The sequence below is a fragment of the Scyliorhinus torazame genome, chromosome 13 (genome assembly GCF_047496885.1).
Source record: "Scyliorhinus torazame isolate Kashiwa2021f chromosome 13, sScyTor2.1, whole genome shotgun sequence".
Taxonomy (NCBI): Eukaryota; Metazoa; Chordata; class Chondrichthyes; order Carcharhiniformes; family Scyliorhinidae; genus Scyliorhinus; species Scyliorhinus torazame.
This window is the reverse complement of record NC_092719.1, coordinates 92,320,667-92,340,377: the sequence shown is the minus strand read 5'-3', so window position 1 is coordinate 92,340,377 and position 19,711 is coordinate 92,320,667. Positions and strand designations below refer to the sequence as shown.

General features: G+C 48.7%; 1 protein-coding gene across 2 annotated transcripts in view; it reads left to right on the top strand.

Moving 5' to 3' along the window:
• Nucleotides 1-16,058: 16,058 nt before the first annotated feature.
• The window catches only part of dld (deltaD), a 139,390-nt gene continuing 135,737 nt past the window's right edge, over nt 16,059-19,711 (top strand). For both annotated transcript variants that reach the window (XM_072471962.1, XM_072471961.1), the window contains exons 1-2: nt 16,059-16,188; nt 16,690-16,762. In XM_072471962.1, coding sequence (XP_072328063.1) covers nt 16,150-16,188; nt 16,690-16,762 — 112 coding nt within the window. In that variant the 5' untranslated portion in view covers nt 16,059-16,149. The remainder of the gene's footprint in view (nt 16,189-16,689; nt 16,763-19,711) is intronic.

Sequence of the window (19,711 nt, the reverse complement as noted above, 5' to 3'; positions counted from 1 at the left end):
CGGGTAGAGGGCATCCTGAAGGTGGAGGGCAAATAGGCAGAGGTCGTTGTACATATTGGTACTAACGACATAGGCAGGAAGGGGCATGAGGTCCTGCAGCAGGAGTTCAGGGAGCTAGGCAGAAAGTTAAAAGACAGGACCTCTTGGGTTGTAATCTCGGGATTACTCCCTGTGCCACGTGCCAGAGAGGCTAGAAATAGGAAGATAGAGCAGCTAAACACGTGACTAAACAGCTGGTGTAGGAGGGAGGGTTTCCGTTATCTGGACCACTGGGAGCTCTTCCGGGGCAGGTGTGACCTATATAAGAAGGACGGGTTGCATCTAAACTGGAGAGGCATAAATATCCTGGCCGCGAGGTTTGCTAGTGTCACATGGGAGGGTTTAAACTAATATGGCAGGGGGGTGGGCACGGGAGCAATAGATCAGAAGGTGAGAGCATTGAGGGAGAACTAGGGAATAGGGACAGTGGGGCTCTGAGGCAGAGCAGACAGGGAGAAGTTGCTGAACACAGCGGGTCTGGTGGCCTGAAGTGCATATGTTTTAATGCAAGAAGTATTACGGGTAAGGCAGATGAACTTAGAGCTTGGATTAGTACTTGGAACTATGATGTTGTTGCCATTACAGAGACCTGGTTGAGGGAAGGGCAGGATTGGCAGCTAAACGTTCCAGGATTTAGATGTTTCAGGCGGGATAGAGGGGGTTGTAAAAGGGGTGGCGGAGTTGCGCTACTGGTTCGGGAGAATATCACAGCTGTACTGCGGGAGGACACCTCAGAGGGCAGTGAGGCTGTATCGGTAGAGATCAGGAATAAGAAGGGTGCAGTCACAATGTTGGGGGTTTACTACAGGCCTCCCAACAGCCAGCGGGAGATAGAGGAGCAGATAGGTAGACAGATTTTGGAAAAGAGTAAAAACAACAGGGTTGTGGTGATGGGAGACTTCAACTTCCCCAATATTGACTGGGACTCACTTAGTGCCAGGGGCTTAGACGGGGCGGAGTTTGTAAGGAGCATCCAGGAGGGCTTCTTAAAACAATATGTGGACAGTCCAACTAGGGAAGGGGGGTACTGGACCTGGTATTGGGGAATGAGCCCAGCCAGGTGGTAGATGTTTCAGTAGGGGAGCATTTCGGTAACAGTGACCACAATTCAGTAAGTTTTAAAGTACTGGTGGACAAGGATAAGAGTGGTCCTAGGATGAATGTGCTAAATTGGGGGAAGGCTAATTATAACAATATTAGGCGGGAACTGAAGAACCTAGATTGGGGGCGGATGTTTGAGGGCAAATCAACAGCTGACATGTGGGAGGCTTTCAAGTGGCAGTTGAAAGGAATTCAGGACCGGCATGTTCCTGTCAGGAAGAAGGATAAATACGGCAATTTTTGGGAACCTTGGATAACGAGAGATATTGTAGGCCTCGTCAAAAAGAAAAAGGAGGCATTTGTCAGGGCTAAAAGGCTGGGAACAGACGAAGCCTGTGTGGAATATAAGGAAAGTAGGAAGGAACTTAAGCAAGGAGTCAGGAGGGCTAGAAGGGGTCACGAAAAGTCATTGGCAAATAGGGTTAAGGAAAATCCCAAGGCTTTTTACACATAAAAAGCAAGAGGGTAGCCAGGGAAAGGGTTGGCCCACTGAAGGATAGGCAAGGGAATCAAAGTGTGGAGCCAGAGGAAATGGGCGAGGTACTTAATGAATACTTTGCATCAGTATTCACCAAAGAGAAGAAATTGGTAGATGTTGAGTCTGGAGAAGGGTGTGTAGATAGCCTGGGTCACATTGAGATCCAAAAAGACGAGGTGTTGTGTCTTAAAAAATATTAAGGTAGATAAGTCCCCAGGGCCTGATGGGATCGACCCCAGAATACTGAAGGAGGCTGGAGAGGAAATTGCTGAGGCCTTGACAGATATCTTTGGATCCTCACTGTCTTCAGGTGATGTCCTGGAGGACTGGAGAATAGCCAATGTTGTTCCTCTGTTTAAGAAGGGTAGCAAGGATAATCCCGGGAACTACAGGCCGGTGAGCCTTACTTCAGTGGTAGGGAAATTACTGGAGCAAATTCTTCGAGACAGGATCTACTCCCATTTGGAAGCAAATGGACGTATTAGTGAGAGGCAGCATGGTTTTGTGAAGGGGAGGTCGTGTCTCACTAACTTGATAGAGTTTTTCGAGGAGGTCACTAAGATAATTGATGCAGGTAGGGCAGTGGATGTTGTCTATATGGACTTCAGTAAGGCCTTTGACAAGGTCCCTCATGGTAGACTAGTACAAAAGGTGAAGTCACACGGGGTCAGGGGTGAGCTGGCAAGGTGGATACAGAACTGGCTAGGTCATAGAAGGCAGAGAGTAGCAATGGAAGGATGCTTTTCTAATTGGAGGGCTGTGACCAGTGGTGTTCCACAGGGATCAGTGCTGGGACTTTTGCTCTTTGTAGTATTTTCCTCATGGCTGCCTGCTTTCTCAGCTGGTGAGCCAATAGGTGTCCAGCCTTGTCTCCGTGTTCGCAGTGTCTGGCGGAGTTGGTACACTGCTTTCCTAGTGGATAGCAGGTTAAAGTCCATTTGCAGCTTTTTGATGTCCGCCAGCAGCTCTATGGTCGGGGCCTCAGAGTATTTTCTGTCGACTTCCAGAATGGAGTCCACTAGCTGTTGCCTAGCCACCCTCTCTTCCCTATCTCTGCTTGCCTGTAGGCTATGATCTCTCCTCTAATCATGACCTTCAGTGCCTCCCAAAACGTGGAGGATGAGACCTCCTCGTTTTGGTTGTTACAGTCGCCTATGGCCCCCGATATTCTTTGGCAGAAGACTTTGTCGGCCAGGAGGTCCATGCCCAGCCTACACGTGGGGCGCTGGGCACGGCCTGTCTCCAACCTCCCATCCATGTAGTGCGGAACTGATTTGTTATGCTCTAGGTGTAGCATAAGCGGCTTCCTTGTGGTGCACTTGACAAAGGAAGGTTCAGACGTGGAGATAACTTCAACACGTTTATTAAACTATTTACACTTCTATTACTCGGGTTCGACACTACTGCTAATCCTACTATAGCTACCCAGACTGACTAACCAGTTGCTGCAATCCACGTGGTGGGAGTGATATTGAATCAACCCTGTGTCTGTACTCACTGACTGTCTCCACTGGAAAGAGCAGATCATGTGTGTGGTGTCCTTTTTATATGGGTTGGTGTAATGCCCTCCTGTAGTCGTGTCACCTCTGTGTGTATCGTGAATGTCCATTGGTCGTGTCCTATCTAACTGATCTATTGGTTGAGTGTGTGTGTGTGATGTCTCTGGTGCTCCCTCTAGTGTCTAGCTAGCCTACATGTATTTACATTAACTCCCCGTGTACACACAGTGATGCACATCACCACAGCAAAGTGGGCGGAGATAACGATCGCGGAGTATTCTGCTCCTGTGATCCCTGGCTGCACCGATTTCCCCACTGCAAAGAAGTCTATGCGGGTGTAGAACTTTGAACACAGAACAGTAGAGCACAGTACAAGCCCTTCAGTCCACGATGTGTGCTGACCATTTATCCTAATCTAAGATCAACACCCCTTCAATTTACTGCTGTCCATGTGTCTGTCTAAGAGTCGCTTAAATGTCCCTAATGACTCTGACTCCACCACCTCTGCTGGCAGTGCATTCCACACACCCACCACTCTCTGTGTAAAGAACCTACATCTCCCCTATACCTTCCTCCAATCACCTTAAAATTATGTCCCGTCGTGACAGCCATATCCACTCTATCCATGCCTCTCATCACCTTGTACACCTCAATCAAGTCACCTATCTGCCTTCTTCGCTCCAATGAGAAAAGCCCTAGCTCCCTCAACCTTTCTTCATAAGACATGCCCTCCACTCCAGGCAGCATCCTGGCAAATCTCCTCTGTACCCTCTCCAAAGCATCCACATCCTTCCGATAATGAGGCGACCAGACTGGACACAATATTCCAAGTGTGGTCTAACTAGAGTTTTATAAAGCTGCAGCAAAACCTCGTGGCTCTGAAACTCAATCCTCCTGTTAATGAAAGCCAACACACCATACGCCTTCTTAACAACCCTATCAACCCGGGTGGCAACTTTGAGGGATCTATGTATGTGGACCCCAAGATCCTTCTGTTCCTCCACACTTCCAAGAATCCTGCCTTTAACCCTGTATTCAGCATTCAAATTCGACCATCCAAAATGAATCACTTCACATTTATCAAGGTTGAACTCCATCTGCCACTTCTCAGCCCAGCTCTGCATCCTGTCAATGTCCTGCTGTAACCTGCAACAACCCTCAACACTATCTACAACTACACCAACCTTCGTGTCATCAGGAAACTTACTAACCCACCCTTCCACTTCCTCATCCAAGTCATTTATAAAAACCACCAAGAGCAGAGGTCCCAGAACAGATCCTTGCGGGACACCACTGGTCACCGCCCGCCAGGCGGAATACTTTCCATCCACTACCACTCATTGTCTTCTTTCGGCCAGCCTATTCTGTATCCAGACAGCCAAATTTCCCTCTATGCCATGCCCCCTAACTTTCTGAATGAGCCTACCATGAAGAACATTATCAAATGCCTTACTGAAATCCATACACACCACATCCACTGCCCGACTTTCAGCAATGTGTCTCGTCACATCCTCAAAGAATTCAATGAGGCTTGTGAGGCATGACCAGCCCCTCACAAAGCCATGATGACTCTTTAATCAAACTACGTTTTTCTAACTAATCATAAATCTGATCTCTCAGAATCCTTTCCAATATTTTGCTCACCATAGACGTAAGACTGATGGGTCTGTAATTCCCAGGGATTTCCCTGTTCCCTTTCTTGAACAGGGGAACAACATTCGCCTCCCTCCAATCATCCGGTACTACACCATAGAACATAGAACATAGAACGATACAGCGCAGTACAGGCCCTTCGGCCCACGATGTTGCACCGAAACAAAAGCCATCTAACCTACACTATGCCATTATCATCCATATGCTTATCCAATAAACTTTTAAATGCCCTCAATGTTGGCGAGTTCACTACTGTTGCAGGTAGGGCATTCCACGGCCTCACCACTCTTTGAGTAAAGAACCTACCTCTGACCTCTGTCCTATATCTATTACCCCTCAGTTTAAAGCTATGTCCCCTCGTGCCAGCCATTTCCATCTGCGGGAGAAGGCTCTCACTGCCCACCCTATCTAACCCCCTGATCATTTTGTATGCCTCTATTAAGTCTCCTCTTAACCTTCTTCTCTCCAACGAAAACAACCTCAAGTCCATCAGCCTTTCCTCATAAGATTTTCCCTCCATACCAGGCAACATCCTGGTAAATCTCCTCTGCACCCGCTCCAAAGCCTCCACGTCCTTCCTATAATGCGGTGACCAGAACTGTACGCAATACTCCAAATGCGGCCGTACCAGAGTTTTGTACAGCTGCAACATGACCTCCTGACTCCGGAACTCAATCCCTCTACCAATAAAGGCCAACACTCCATAGGCCTTCTTCACAACCCTATCAACCTGGGTGGCAACTTTCAGGGATCTATGTACATGGACACCTAGATCCCTCTGCTCATCCACACTTCCAAGAACTTGACCATAAGCCAAATATTCCGCATTCCTGTTATTCCTTCCAAAGTGAATCACCTCACACTTCTCTACATTAAACTCCATTTGCCACCTCTCAGCCCAGCTCTGCAATTTATCTATGTCCCTCTGTAACCTGCTACATCCTTCCACACTGTCGACAACACCACCGACTTTAGTGTCGTCTGCAAATTTACTCACCCACCCTTCTGCGCCTTCCTCTAGGTCATTGATAAAAATGACAAACATCAACGGCCCCAGAACAGATCCTTGTGGTACGCCACTTGTAACTGAACTCCATTCTGAACATTTCCAGTGGAGAGTGAGGACGCAAAGACCATCACCAATGAAGCAGCAATCTCTCCGTCGCTTCCCGTAGTAACCTTGGGTATATCCCATCTAGCCCAGAGGATTTATCTATCCCAATGCTTTTCAAAATTTCCAGCACATCCTCCTTCTTAATATCAACCTGTTCGAGTCTATTAAGCTGGTTCACACTGTTCTCATGAGCAACAAGGTCCCTCTCTCTAGTGAATACTGAAGCAAAGGATGCACACCTTCTGGTTGTGTGGCGACCAGAATTGAACACTATACTCCAAGTGTGGCCTAACTAAGATTCTATACAGCTGCAACATGACTTGCCAATTCTTATACTCAATGCCCCGTCCAATGAAGGCAAGCATGCCGTATGCCTTCTTGACTACCTTCTCCACCTGTGTTGCCCCTTTCAGTGACCTGTGGATCTGTACTCCTAGATCTCTTTGACTTTCAATACTCTTGAGGGTTCTACCATTCACTGTATATTCCCTACCTGCATTAGACCTTCCAAAATGCATTACCTCACATTTGTCCGGATTAAACTCCATCTGCCATCTCTCCGCCCAAGTCTCCAAACGATCTAAATCCTGCTGTATCCTCTGACAGTCCACATCGCTATCCGCAATTCCACCAACCTTTGTGTCGTCTGCAAACTTACTAATCAGACCAGTTACATTTTCCTCCAAATCATTTATATATACTACAAAGAGCAAAGGTCCCAGCACTGATCCCTGTGGAACACCACTGGTCACAGCCCTCCAATTAGAAATGCATCCTTCCATTGCTACTCTCTGCCTTCTATGACCTAGCCAGTTCTGTATCCACCTTGCCAGCTCCCCCCTGATCCTGTGTGACTTCACCTTTTGTACTAGTCTACCATGAGGGACCTTGTCAAAGGCCTTACTGAAGTCCATATAGACAACATCCACTGCCCTACCTGCATCCCTCATCTTAGTGACCACTTCGAAAAACTCTATCAAGTTAGTGAGACACGACCTCCCCTTCACAAAACCATGTTGCCTCTCACTAATACGTCCATTTGCTTCCAAATGGGAGTGGATCCTGTCTCGAAGAATTCTCTCCAGTAATTTCCCTACCACTGAAGTAAGGCTCACCGGCCTGTAGTCCCCTGGATTATCCTTGCTACCCTTCTTAAACAGAGGAACAACATTGGCTTTCCAGTCCTCCGGGACATCCCCTGAAGTGAGGATCCAAAGATTTCTGTCAAGGCCTCAGCAATTTCCTCTCCAGCTTTCTTCAGTATTCTGGGGTAGATCCCATCAGGCCCTGGGGACTTATCTACCTTAATATTTTTTAAGACGCCCAACACCTCGTCTTTTTGGATCTCAATGTGACCCAGGCTATCTACACACCCTTCTCCAGACTCAACATCTACCAATTTCTTCTCTTTGGTGAATACTGATGCAAAGTATTCATTTAGTACCTCGCCCATTTCCTCTAGCTCCACACATAGATTCCCTTGCCTATCCTTCAGTGGGCCAACCCTTTCCCTGGCTACCCTCTTGCTTTTTATGTACGTGTAAAAAGCCTTCCGCCCCCAATCTATGTTCTTCAGTTCCCGCCTAATATTGTTATAATTAGCCTTCCCCCAATTTAGCACATTCATCCTAGGACCACTCTTATCCTTGTCCACCAGTACTTTAAAACTTAATGAATTGTGGTCACTGTTACCGAAATGCTCCCCTACTGAAACATCTACCACCTGGCCGGGCTCATTCCCCAATACCAGGTCCAGTACAGCCCCTTACCTAGTTGGACTGTCTACATATTGTTTTAAGAAGCCCTCCTGGATGCTCCTTACAAACTCCGCCCCGTCTAAGCCCAGGGGCACTAAGTGAGTCCCAGTCAATATTGGGGAAGTTGAAGTCTCCCATCACTACAACCCTGTTGTTTTTACTCTTTTCCAAAATCTGTCTACCTATCTGCTCCTCTATCTCCCGCTGGCTGTTGGGAGGCCTGTAGTAAACCCCCAACATTGTGATTGCACCCTTCTTATTCCTGATCTCTACCCATATAGCCTCACTGCCCTCTGAGGTGTCCTCCCGCAGTACAGCTGTGATATTCTCCCGAACCAGTAGCGCAACTCCGCCTCCCCTTTTACATCCCCCTCTATCCCTCCTGAAACATCTAAATCCTGGAACGTTTAGCTGCCAATACTGCCCTTTCCTCAACCAGGTCTCTGTAATGGCAACAACATCATAGTTCCAAGTACTAATCCAAGCTCTAAGTCATCTGCATTACCCGTAATATTTCTTGCATTAAAACATATGCACTTCAGGCCACCAGACCCGCTGTGTTCAGCAACTTCTCCCTGTCTGCTCTGCCTCAGAGCCCCACTGTCCCTATTCCCTAGTTCTCCCTCAATGCTCTCACCTTCTGACCTATTGCTCCCATGCCCACCCCCCTGCCATACTAGTTTAAACCCTCCCGTGTGACACTAGCAAACCTCGCGGCCAGGATATTTATGCCTCTCCGGTTTCGATGCAACCCGTCCTTCTTATATAGGTCACACCTGCCCCAGAAGAGCTCCCAGTGGTCCAGATAACGGAAACCCTCACTCCTACACCAGCTGTTTAGCCATGTGTTTAGCTGCTCTATCTTCCTATTTCTAGCCTCACTGGCATGTGGCACAGGGAGTAATCCCGAGATTACAACGCTAGAGGTCCTGTCTTTTAACTTTCTGCCTAGCTCCCTGAACTCCTGCTGCAGGACCTCATTCCCCTTCCTGCCTATGTCGTTAGTACCAATATGTACAACGACCTCTGCCTGTTTGCCCTCCCCCTTCAGGATGCCCTCTACCCGTTCGGAGACATCCTGGACCCTGGCACCAGGGAGGCAACATACCATCCTGGAGTCTCTTTCACGTCCACAGAAGCGCCTATCTGTGCCCCTGACTATAGAGTCCCATATTACTATTGCTCTTCTGCGCTTTGACCCTCCCTTCTGAACATCAGAGCCAGCCGTGGTGCCACTGCTCTGGCTGCTGCTGTTTTCCCCTGATAGACTATCCCCCCCGACAGTATACAAATGGGTATACCTGTTCGAGAGGGGGCCAACCACAGGGGATTTCTGCACTGACTGCCTGCCCTTTCTGGTGGTCACCCATCTCTCTGCCTGCACCTTGGGCGTGACCACATTTACATAACTGCGATCTATGACACTTTCCGCCACCTGCATGCTCCTAAGTGCATCCAATTGCTGCTCCAACCGAACCATGCGGTCTGTGAGGAGCTCCAGTTGGGTGCACTTTCTGCAGATGAAGCCATCCGGGACCCTGGAAGCCTCCCGGAACTGCCACATCTCACAGTCAGAGCACTGCACCCCTCTAACTGACATTGCGTCAATTAATTAAAATTAAAACTTTTTTTTTTTAGAGATATATTTTTTTAAATTTTAAAGTTACTGCTAACTATCTGTTTCCTAGCACTAGATTTATAATAGAAATGCGAAAGCTAAATATAGTATTCTCCGATCTCTGGCTTAGATACCCCTCTAAATTATAATTAAGTAATTATGTTTCATTAGTTACCAATGCTTAATATTTTTAATTAAGTGTAGATTCCCAACCAGCCACTCAGGTCACAGCGTTTCTGTGATGTCACTTCAGTTTCCCCCGACACACACAATTTGAAAAAGGTATAAAAGTAAAAATGAGTAAAAATCACTTACTTACCTTCTTACCTTCTGAGTGTCTTAGATGTTCTCAGGTTCTCTCCCTGACAGAGACTGCTCCTCCACCTCCGAACCTTGACCTGCACAATGCTAATAATATAATTTAATAATAATATAATATGGCACTTACCTCACACCAATGGGTCTTATTATTAGGTTAGAGGAGGAGGGCGGGTGGGAGACACTGCCCGTGTAGTGTCTCGGGTTTCCTCTCCACCAGAATTTATTGGTTGGGGGGGGGGGGGGGGGCGGGTTTCCCAGAAGTCCGCGGGTCGAAAAAAATAAAACAGAAAAGAAGTGTTTTTTTTAAAAGGATATGCTTACCTCCCAGAAATCACTTGCCCACCGTTCCCGCTGAAATCGACTGGCCTGTTCCAGTGAAGGTAAGAGTTTTTAAAGGATACACTTACCTCCCAGAAATCACTTGCCCACCGCTCCCGCTGAAATCGACTGGCCTGTTCCTGTGAAGGTAAGAGTTTTTAAAGGATACACTTACCTCCCAGAAATCACTTGCCCACCGCTCCCGCTGAAATCGACTGGCCTGTTCCTGTGAAGGTAAGAGTATTACCCTGCTGCTGTTTTACCCTGAAAGTCGATTCCCCCCCCCAACAGTATCCAAAGGGGTATACCTGTTCGAGAGGGGGACAACCACAGAGGATTCCTGCACTGACTGCCTGCCCTTTCTGGTGGTCACCCATTTCCGCCATGGTCTTCTTTATGAATTCTGTGTTGTCCCATTTGGGAGCGTACATATTTACCAGTATGACCGGTGCCCCTTCCAGGACACCGCTGACCATGACGTACCGTCCCCCTGGGTCCGTAACTGTCTTGGTTTCTGTAAATCCTCTTGTTAATTAGTATTACTACCCCACTAACATCCCGTAACATAAATGGTACGTCTGTCCCACCCAGCCCTTCCTTACCAACAGTCGGTCCTTCTCCCTCAGGTGCATCTCATGTAAGTAGATTATGTCTGCTTTTAGGCTTCTTAGGTGAACGAAGACTCTGGGTCTTTTCACTGGGTTGCTGAGTCCCCTTATGTTCAAGGTAACAATCCTGTTGGGGGGTTTCTGCACCCCCCACCCCTCCGGGCCTGCGGGTTCAACTATACTTACCATGAGGACCCCAGCGTTCTAAGGTTTCCCTTTGTCCAGGGGGCACCCAACATGGTCGCCAGCTGTGTGTACACCACGTGGATGGCTCCCTGCACTCCGGGGTCTCCCTTCACCCTGGTGCCCTCCTTTGCAGTTTGCAGCGCCACCTTGGTTCCTCACCCTACTCCATGCCTGCAGAGGCCTGTGTCCATTCTGTTTCTCTATCTCAACCTTCTCTTTGCTTCTTTTTTGTTCTGCGCTCCCCTATGACCCTTCTCCCTCCCCAGCACCTGTCCCTCTGCCCCCGCTGTGTTCTTCCCTCTCTTCTGCCCCCCCCTTAGTGCCAGGTGCTCCCTCTCCCCTGAGAGGTGCGCTGCGGCCCTCCTTTCTTTCTGCCCACCCGTGTTGGCCCTCCTCGCTAGTACGGTGGTGTCATGACATGCAAACATGCAGCTGATGAATACATAGAATAGGACACGACCAATGAGCACTCAGGACACTCAGGGGAGGTATCTCACTATAAAAGGGATGAGGCACTCACACCCCGCCTCTTTCCACAGACCAACATCTACAGAGTGAGAACATAGAACATAGAAAATACAGCACAGAACAGGCCCTTCGGCCCACGATGTTGGGCCGAACCTTTGTCCTAGATTAATCATAGATTATCATTGAATTTACAGTGCAGAATGAGGCCATTCGGCCCCCCGAGTCTGCACCGGCCCCTGGAAAGAGCACCCCACCCAAACTCAACACCTCCACCCAACACCAAGGGCAAGTTTGGACACTAAGGGCAATTTATCATGGCCAATCCACCTACCCTGCACATCTTTGGACTGTGGGAGGAAACCGGAGCACCCGAAGGAAACCCACGCAGACACGGGAAGGACGTGCAGACTCCGCACAGTGACCCAAGCCGGGATCGAACCTGGGACCCTGGAGCTGTGAAGCAATTGTGCTATCCACAATGCTACCGTGCTGCCCTTAAGAACAAATAAATCTAGACTATATAATTTTACCGTAATCCATGTGCCTATGCAATAGCTGCTTGAAGGTCCCTAATGTTTCCGACTCAACTACTTCCACAGGCTGTGCATTCCATGCCCCCACTACTCTCTGGGTAAAGAACCTACCTCTGATATCCCTCCTATATCTTCCACCTTTCACCTTAAATTTATGTCCCCTTGTAATGGTTTGTTTCACCCGGGGAAAAAGTCTCTGACTGTCTACTCTATCTATTCCCCTGATCATCTTATAAACCTCTATCAAGTTGCCCCTCATCCTTCTCCGTTCTAATGAGAATAGGCCTAGCACCCTCAACCTTTCCTCGTAAGACCTACTCTCCATTCCAGGTAAAATCCTGGTAAATCTTCTTTGCACCTTTTCCAAAGCTTCCACATCCTTCCTAAAATGAGGTGACCAGAACTGTACACAGTACTCCAAATGTGGCCTTACCAAAGTTTTGTACAGCTGCATCATCACCTCACGGCTCTTAAATTCAATCCCTCTGTTAATGAACGCGAGCACACCATAGGCCTTCTTCACAGCTCTATCCACTTGAGTGGCAACTTTCAAAGATGTATGAACATAGACCCCAAGATGTCTCTGCTCCTCCACATTGCCAAGAACTCCACCGTTAACCCTGTATTCCGCATTCATATTTGTCCTTCCAAAATGGACAACCTCACACTTTTCAGGGTTAAACTCCATCTGCCACTTCTCAGCCCAGCTCTGCATCCTATCTATGTCTCTTTGCAGCCAGCAACAGCCCTCCTTACTATCCACAACTCCACCAATCTTCGTATCGTCTGCAAATTTACTGACCTACCCTTCAACTCCCTCATCCAAGTCATTAATGAAAATCACAAACAGCAGAGGACCCAGAACTGATCCCTGCGGTACGCCACTGGTAACTGGGATCCAGGCTGAATATTTGCCATCCACCACCACTCTCTGACTTCTATCGGTTAGCCAGTTCGTTATCCAACTGGCCACATTTCCCCCTATCCCATGCCTCCTTACTTTCTGCAGAAGCCTATCATGGGGAACCTTATCAAATGCCTTACTAAAATCCATGTACACTACATCCACTGCTTTACCTTCATCCACATGCTTGGTCACCTCCTCAAAGAATTCAATAAGATTTGTAAGGCAAGACCTACCCCTCACAAATCCGTGCTGACTATCTCTAATCAAGCAGTGTCTTTCCAGCTGCTCAGAAATCCTATCCATCAGTACCCTTTCCATTACTTTGCCTACCACCGAAGTAAGACTAACTGGCCTGTAATTCCCAGGGTTATCCCTATTCCCTTTTTTGAACAGGGGCACGACATTCGCCACTCTCCAATCCCCTGGTACCACCGCGGTTGACAGTGAGGACGAAAAGATCATTGCCAACGGCTCTGCAATTTCATCTCTTGCTTCCCATAGAATCCTTGGATATATCCCGTCAGGCCCGGGGGACTTGTCTATCCTCAAGTTTTTCAAAATGCCCAACACATCTTCCTTCCTAACAAGTATTTCCTCGAGCTTACCAGTCTGTTTCACACTGTCCTCTCCAACAATATCGCCCCTCTCATTTGTAAATACAGAAGAAAAGTACTCGTTCAAGACCTCTCCTTTCTCTTCAGACTCAATACACAATCTCCCGCTATTGTCCTTGATCGGACCTACCATCGCTCTAGTCATTCTCATATTTCTCACATATGTGTAAAAGGCGTTGGGGTTTTCCTTGATCCTACCCGCCAAAGATTGTTCATGCCCTCTCTTAGCTCTCCTAATCCCTTTCTTCAGTTCGCTCCTGGCTATCTTGTATCCCTCCAATGCCCTGTCTGAACCTTGTTTCCTCAGCCTTACATAAGTCTCCTTTTTCCTCTTAACAAGACATTCAACCTCTCTTGTCAACCATGGTTCCCTCACTCGACCATCTCTTCCCTGCCTGACAGGGACATACATATCAAGGACACGTAGTACCTGTTCCTTGAACAAGTTCCACATTTCACTTGTGTCCTTCCCTGACAGCCTATGTTCCCAACTTATGCACTTCAATTCTTGTCTGACAACATCATATTTACCCTTCCCCCAATTGTAAACCTTGCCCTGTTGCACGCACCTATCCCTCTCCATTACTAAAGTGAAAGTCACAGAATTGTGGTCACTATCTCCAAAATGCTCCCCCACTGACAAATCTATCACTTGCCCTGGTTCATTACCAAGTACTAAATCCAATATTGCCCCTCCTCTGGTCGGAGAATCTACATACTGTGTTAGAAAAGCATCCTGGACACACTGCACAAACAGCACCCCATCCAAACTATTTGATCTAAAGAGTTTCCACTCAATATTTGGGAAGTTAAAGTCACCCATGACTACTACCCTGTGACTTCTGCACCTTTCCAAAATCTGTTTCCCAATCTGTTCCTCCACATCTCTGCTACTATTGGGGGGCCTATAGAAAACTCCTAACAAGGTGACTCCTCCTTTCCTATTTCTCACTTCAACCCATACTACCTCAGTAGGCAGATACTCCTCGAACTGCCTTTCTGCAGCTATTATACTATCTCTAATTAACAATGCCACCACCCCCACCTCTTTTACCACCCTCCCTAATCTTATTGAAACATCTATAACCAGGGACCTCCAACAGCCATTTCTGCCCCTCTTCTATCCAAGTTTCCGTGGTGGCCACCACATCGTAGTCCCAAGTACCGATCCATGCCTTAAGTTCACCCACCTTATTCCTGATGCTTCTTGCGTTGAAGTATACACACTTCAACCCATCTCCGTGCCTGCAAGTACTCTCCTTTGTCAGTGTTCCCTTCCCCACTGCCTCACTACACGCTTTGGCGTCCTGAATATCGGCTAGCTTAGTTGCTGGACTACAAATCCGGTTCCCATTTGCCTGCCAAATTAGTTTAAACCCTGTGAATGGCGAGCAGTGATGAAGGTCAACCACTGTCCCATCCAGTTCAAGCTGGACACAGGTGCCTCTGCCAACCTCCTCTCACAGGCAGACTTCAGACGCATTAAGAAGCCCCCTACGGTCCTTCCAGCTGCCTGCAAGCTCCTGGATTACAACGGGAATGCCATTATGGCACTGGGATCCAGCCAACTGAACGTATCCAGAGGGTAGATTCACAGGAGAAAGTGATCCACTACAGTGCAGATTTTGTTTGCACTGAGTGCTGAAATTGGTGCATTTTGAGTGCTATAGTAAGAGTTTGGTGACCGAGGGAGTTAGGTGAGGAGGGAGTAAGGTGCTCCTTTCATTTTGTTTCCGACATTTCCGCAAAGAGTGAGAAGAGAGCCAGGAGTTTACAGAAAGTGTAGCTGACTGGGAGCAGAGTCGGAGGGCGGAGGTCCAGTTGGACAACAGGGCAGTTATATTCTGTAAGGTAAGAGGGGATGGAGGCTAGGCCAGTTGCATGCTCCTCCTGTAGGATGTGGGTGGTGAGGGATACCACCGGCGTCCCCGCTGACTATACCTGCGGGAAGTGCACCCAACTCCAGCTCCTCAGAGACCGTGTTAGGGAACTGGAGCTGGATGAACTTCGGATAATCCGGGAGGCAGAAGGGGTGATAAAGAGGAGTTACAGGGAGGTAGCCACACCCAAGGGACAGGACAAGAGTAGCTGGGTTACAGTCAGGGGAAAGAAAACAAACAGGCAGACAGTGCAGGGATCCCTCGTGGTCGTTCCCCTTCAAAACAAGTATACCGTTTTGGATGCTGTTGGGGGGGGGGGGATGACCTAGCGGGGGAAGGCCCTAGCGGCCAGGTCTCTGGCACTGAGTCTGGCTCTGGGGCTCCGAAGGGAAGGAGGGAGAATAGAAAAGCAATAGTAGGAGGAGATTCATGGTTAGGGGAATAGATAGGAGATTCTGTTATCGCAAGCAAGACTCCCGGAAGGTATGTTGCCTCCCGGGTGCCAGGGCCAGGGATGTCTCGGATCGTGTCTTCAGGATGCTTAAGGGGGAGGGGGATCAGCCAGAAGTCGTGGTGCACATTGGTACCAGCAACGTAGGTGGGAAAAGGGGTGTGGAGGTAATAAACAAGTTTAGGGAGTTAGGCTGGAAGTTAAAAGCCAGGACAGACAGAGTTGTCATCTCTGGTTTGTTGCCGGTGCCACGTGATAGCGAGGCTAGGAATAGGGAGAGAGTGCAGCTGAAGAGGGAAAAGGGGGGGGGAGGCAAGGGGCGGGGGGGGGGGGGGGGCGGAGAGGGCTCAGAGAGGGAGGGGCTAGGGAGGAGCCGGATTCTGGGTGGGGCTGGGAGCTGGATTTTGGGACAGGGAGGGGGCTGTGAGGGGTTGATGCCGGGGTTTGGGAGGGGGAATCGGTTGGGTGTAGGTGGGGCTTGGGTTTGGGAGGTCTCTCAGGCGCTGAGGATCATGGGACCTGTTCCTCAGCCCCACCCCTTCTGCCGCAGCTAATCAGAGTCGGGATCAGGGTGGTGACGTATTTCCGGGTGCTGGCTGGGAAGATGCGAAGCTGTAACCTAATGTCCAGGCAACTGTTCAAGGTCAGCGTCGGGGCTTTTCCCGGGGCCGCCACCTTTCCCGGGGCCTCGATGCTTCTGGGGGATGCCGGTGCGGTGGGGCCTGGCTGCAGGCCACCGTTCAGCTCCTCGCGTTTACCAGACCCCGACCGCCGCTGCCCCCCCCCCCCCCCCCCATCCCCGCGGGCCTGGAATCCACAGCTCTAATTTGTTAATATACGGGTTTACTGCTGTGATTGTCATGTTGGTGTAAACGTCTGAATACATTGGATACTTGTCATCATATCTAGCAGAAATTTAAGTTAAATAATTCGTTTAGTTGAACGATCTTTGTGTTTATATCTAACCTCACACACCAATGCTGATTTTGATTTAAAATCCAGTCTGCACATTTATAGTAAAATATTTTTGACAAAGAAAATAATTGTGACGCGAGTAAGAATATGGTTTTGTCCAGTTTTATCATCAGTGGTTTTGTGAGGCTGATTCAAACTTTACTGAAATTGTGAGATGTGTTTTGTACAGACTGGACATGCTTGTCGCAGACTCCAAGGCCTTACAGCAGTCACACTGCGGACCTATACCGATGTGGCACCAGGTACGGTACGTGCACGCAGACCCTGATAGGTGTGAATTTCTCACCTTCCATTAATCACGGAGCTGCTGGTGTGCACTAACTTTACTGTTTTTTAACCGTCGTAACTTTAGACACTGAATTCCTCAAGGGTTTGTGAATGAAAATTTGATTTTGATTAAAAATTGGTTAGTATTTGCAAAAGGGAGCAGGAAAATACTGTGTAAGGACTGTGCTGGGAATTATGTGAAGGTTTCTAGAACTGAAGTTATACAGTACGAAGTCTTACAACACCAGGTTAAAGTCCAACAGGTTTGTTTCGATGTCACTAGCTTTCGGAGCGCTGCTCCTTCCTCAGGTGAATGAAGAGGTCTGTTCCAGAAACACACATATAGACAAATTCAAAGATGCCAAACTCTGCTGCCTCCCGAAAATACATAAGGCCAACACACCAGGCCGCCCTATCGTTTCAGGCAATGGGACCCTGTGTGAGAACCTCTCTGGCTACATCGAGGGCATCTTGAAACCCATCGTACAAGGTACGCCCAGCTTCTGTCATGACACGACGGACTTCCTACAGAAACTCAGCACCCATGGACAAGTTGAACCAGGAACATTCCTCGTCACAATGGACGTCTCGGCACTCTACACCAGCATCCCCCATGACGACGGCATTGCTGCAACAGCCTCAGTACTCAACACCGACAACTGCCAATCTCCAGACGCAATTCTGCAACTCATCCGCTTCATTCTGGATCACAACGTCTTCACCTTCGACAACAAGTTCTTCATCCAGACGCACGGAACAGCCATGGGGACCAAATTCGCACCCCAATACGCCAACATCTTCATGCAAAAGTTTGAACAGGACCTACTCACCGCACAGGACCTTCAACCGACGTTATACACCAGATACATCGATGACATTTTTTTCCTTTGGACCCACGGCGAAGAATCACTGAAACAACTACACGATGACATTAATAAGTTCCATCCAACCATCAGACTCACCATGGACTACTCTCCCAAATCGGTCGCATTCTTGGACACACTCGTCTTCATCAAGGACGGTCACGTCAGCACTTCGCTTTACCGCAGACCCACAGATAACCTCATGATGCTCCACTTCTCCAGCTTCCACCCTAAACACATTAAAGAAGCCATCCCCTATGGACAAGCGCTCCGTATACACAGGATCTGCTCAGACGAGGAGGAGCGTAACAGACATCTACAGACGTTGAAAGATGCCCTCGTACGAACAGGATATGGCACTCGACTCATCGAGCGACAGTTCCAACGCGCCACAGCGAAAAACCGCACCGACATCCTCAGAAGACAAACATGGGACACAACTGACAGAATACCCTTCGTCGTCCAGTACTTCCCCGGAGCGGAGAAACTACGTCATCTTCTTCACAGCCTTCAACACGTCATTGATGACGATGAACATCTTGCCAAGGTCATCCCCACACCCCCACTACTTGCCTTCAAACAACCGCGCAACCTCAAACAAACCATTGTTTGCAGCAAACTACCCAGTCTTCAGAACAGTGACCACGACACCACACAACCCTGTCATGGCAATCTCTGCAAGACGTGCCAGATCATCGACATGGATACCACTATTGCACGTGAGAACACCACCCACCAGGTACGCGGTACATACTCGTGCGACTCGGCCAACGTTGTCTACCTCATACGCTGCAGGAAAGGATGTCCCGAAGCGTGGTACATTGGCGAGACCATGCAGACGCTGCGACAACGAATGAACGGACATCGCGCAACAATCACCAGGCAGGAATGTTCCCTTCCAGTCGGGGAACACTTCAGCAGTCAAGGGCATTCAGCCTCTGATCTCCGGGTAAGCGTTCTCCAAGGCGGCCTTCAGGACCCGCGACAACGCAGAATCGCCGAGCAGAAACTTATAGCCAAGTTCCGCACACATGAGTGCGGCCTCAACCGGGACCTGGGATTTATGTCGCATTACATTCATCCCCCACCATCTGGCCTGCGAAATCCTACCAACTGTCCTGGCTTGATACAATTCACACCTCTTTAACCTGGGGTTACCCCATCTCTGGATCTGTAAGGATTTTATCACCTGCTAATGGTCGCATTCCGAGCATTGTTTGGCATCTTTGAATTTGTCTATATATGTGTTTCTGGAACAGACCTCTTCATTCACCTGAGGAAGGAGCAGCGCTCCGAAAGCTAGTGACATCGAAACAAACCTGTTGGACTTTAACCTGGTGTTGTAAGACTTCGTACTGTGCTCACCCCAGTCCAACGCCGGCATCTCCACATCATGAAGTTATACAGTTCAATTAGTCGTCTTGGCTTTTTCACTCCTTGACTGAGCACAGCTCCTGACAAATAATAATAATCTTTATTAGTGTCACAAGTAGGCTTACATTAATACTGCAATGAAGTTACTGTGAAAATCCCCGAGCCGCCACACTCCGACAACGCCTGTTGGGTACACTTGAGGGAGAATTCAGAACGTCCAATTCACCTAACAAGTATTTCGGGACTTGTGGGAGGAAACCGGAGCACTCCGAGGAAACCCACATAGGTAGCATACGGGGCAGCATGGTAGCATAGTGGTTAGCACAATTGCTTCACAGCTCCAGGGTCCCAGGTTCGATTCCCGGCTTGGGTCACTGTCTGTGCAGAGTCTGCACGTTCTCCCCGTGTCTGCGTGGGTTTCCTCCGAGTGCTCCGGTTTACTCCCACAGTCCAAAAATGTGCTGGTTAGGTGGATTGGCCACACTAAATTGCCCTTGGTGTCCAAAATTGCCCTTCGTGTTGGGTGGGGTTACTGGGTTATGGGGATAGGGTGGAGGTGTGGGCTTCGGTAGGGTGCTCTTTCCAAGAGCTGGTGCAGACTCGATGGGCCGAATGGCCTCCTTCTGCACTGTAAATTCTATGATCAACACGGGGAGAACGTGCAGACTCCACACAGACAGTGACCCA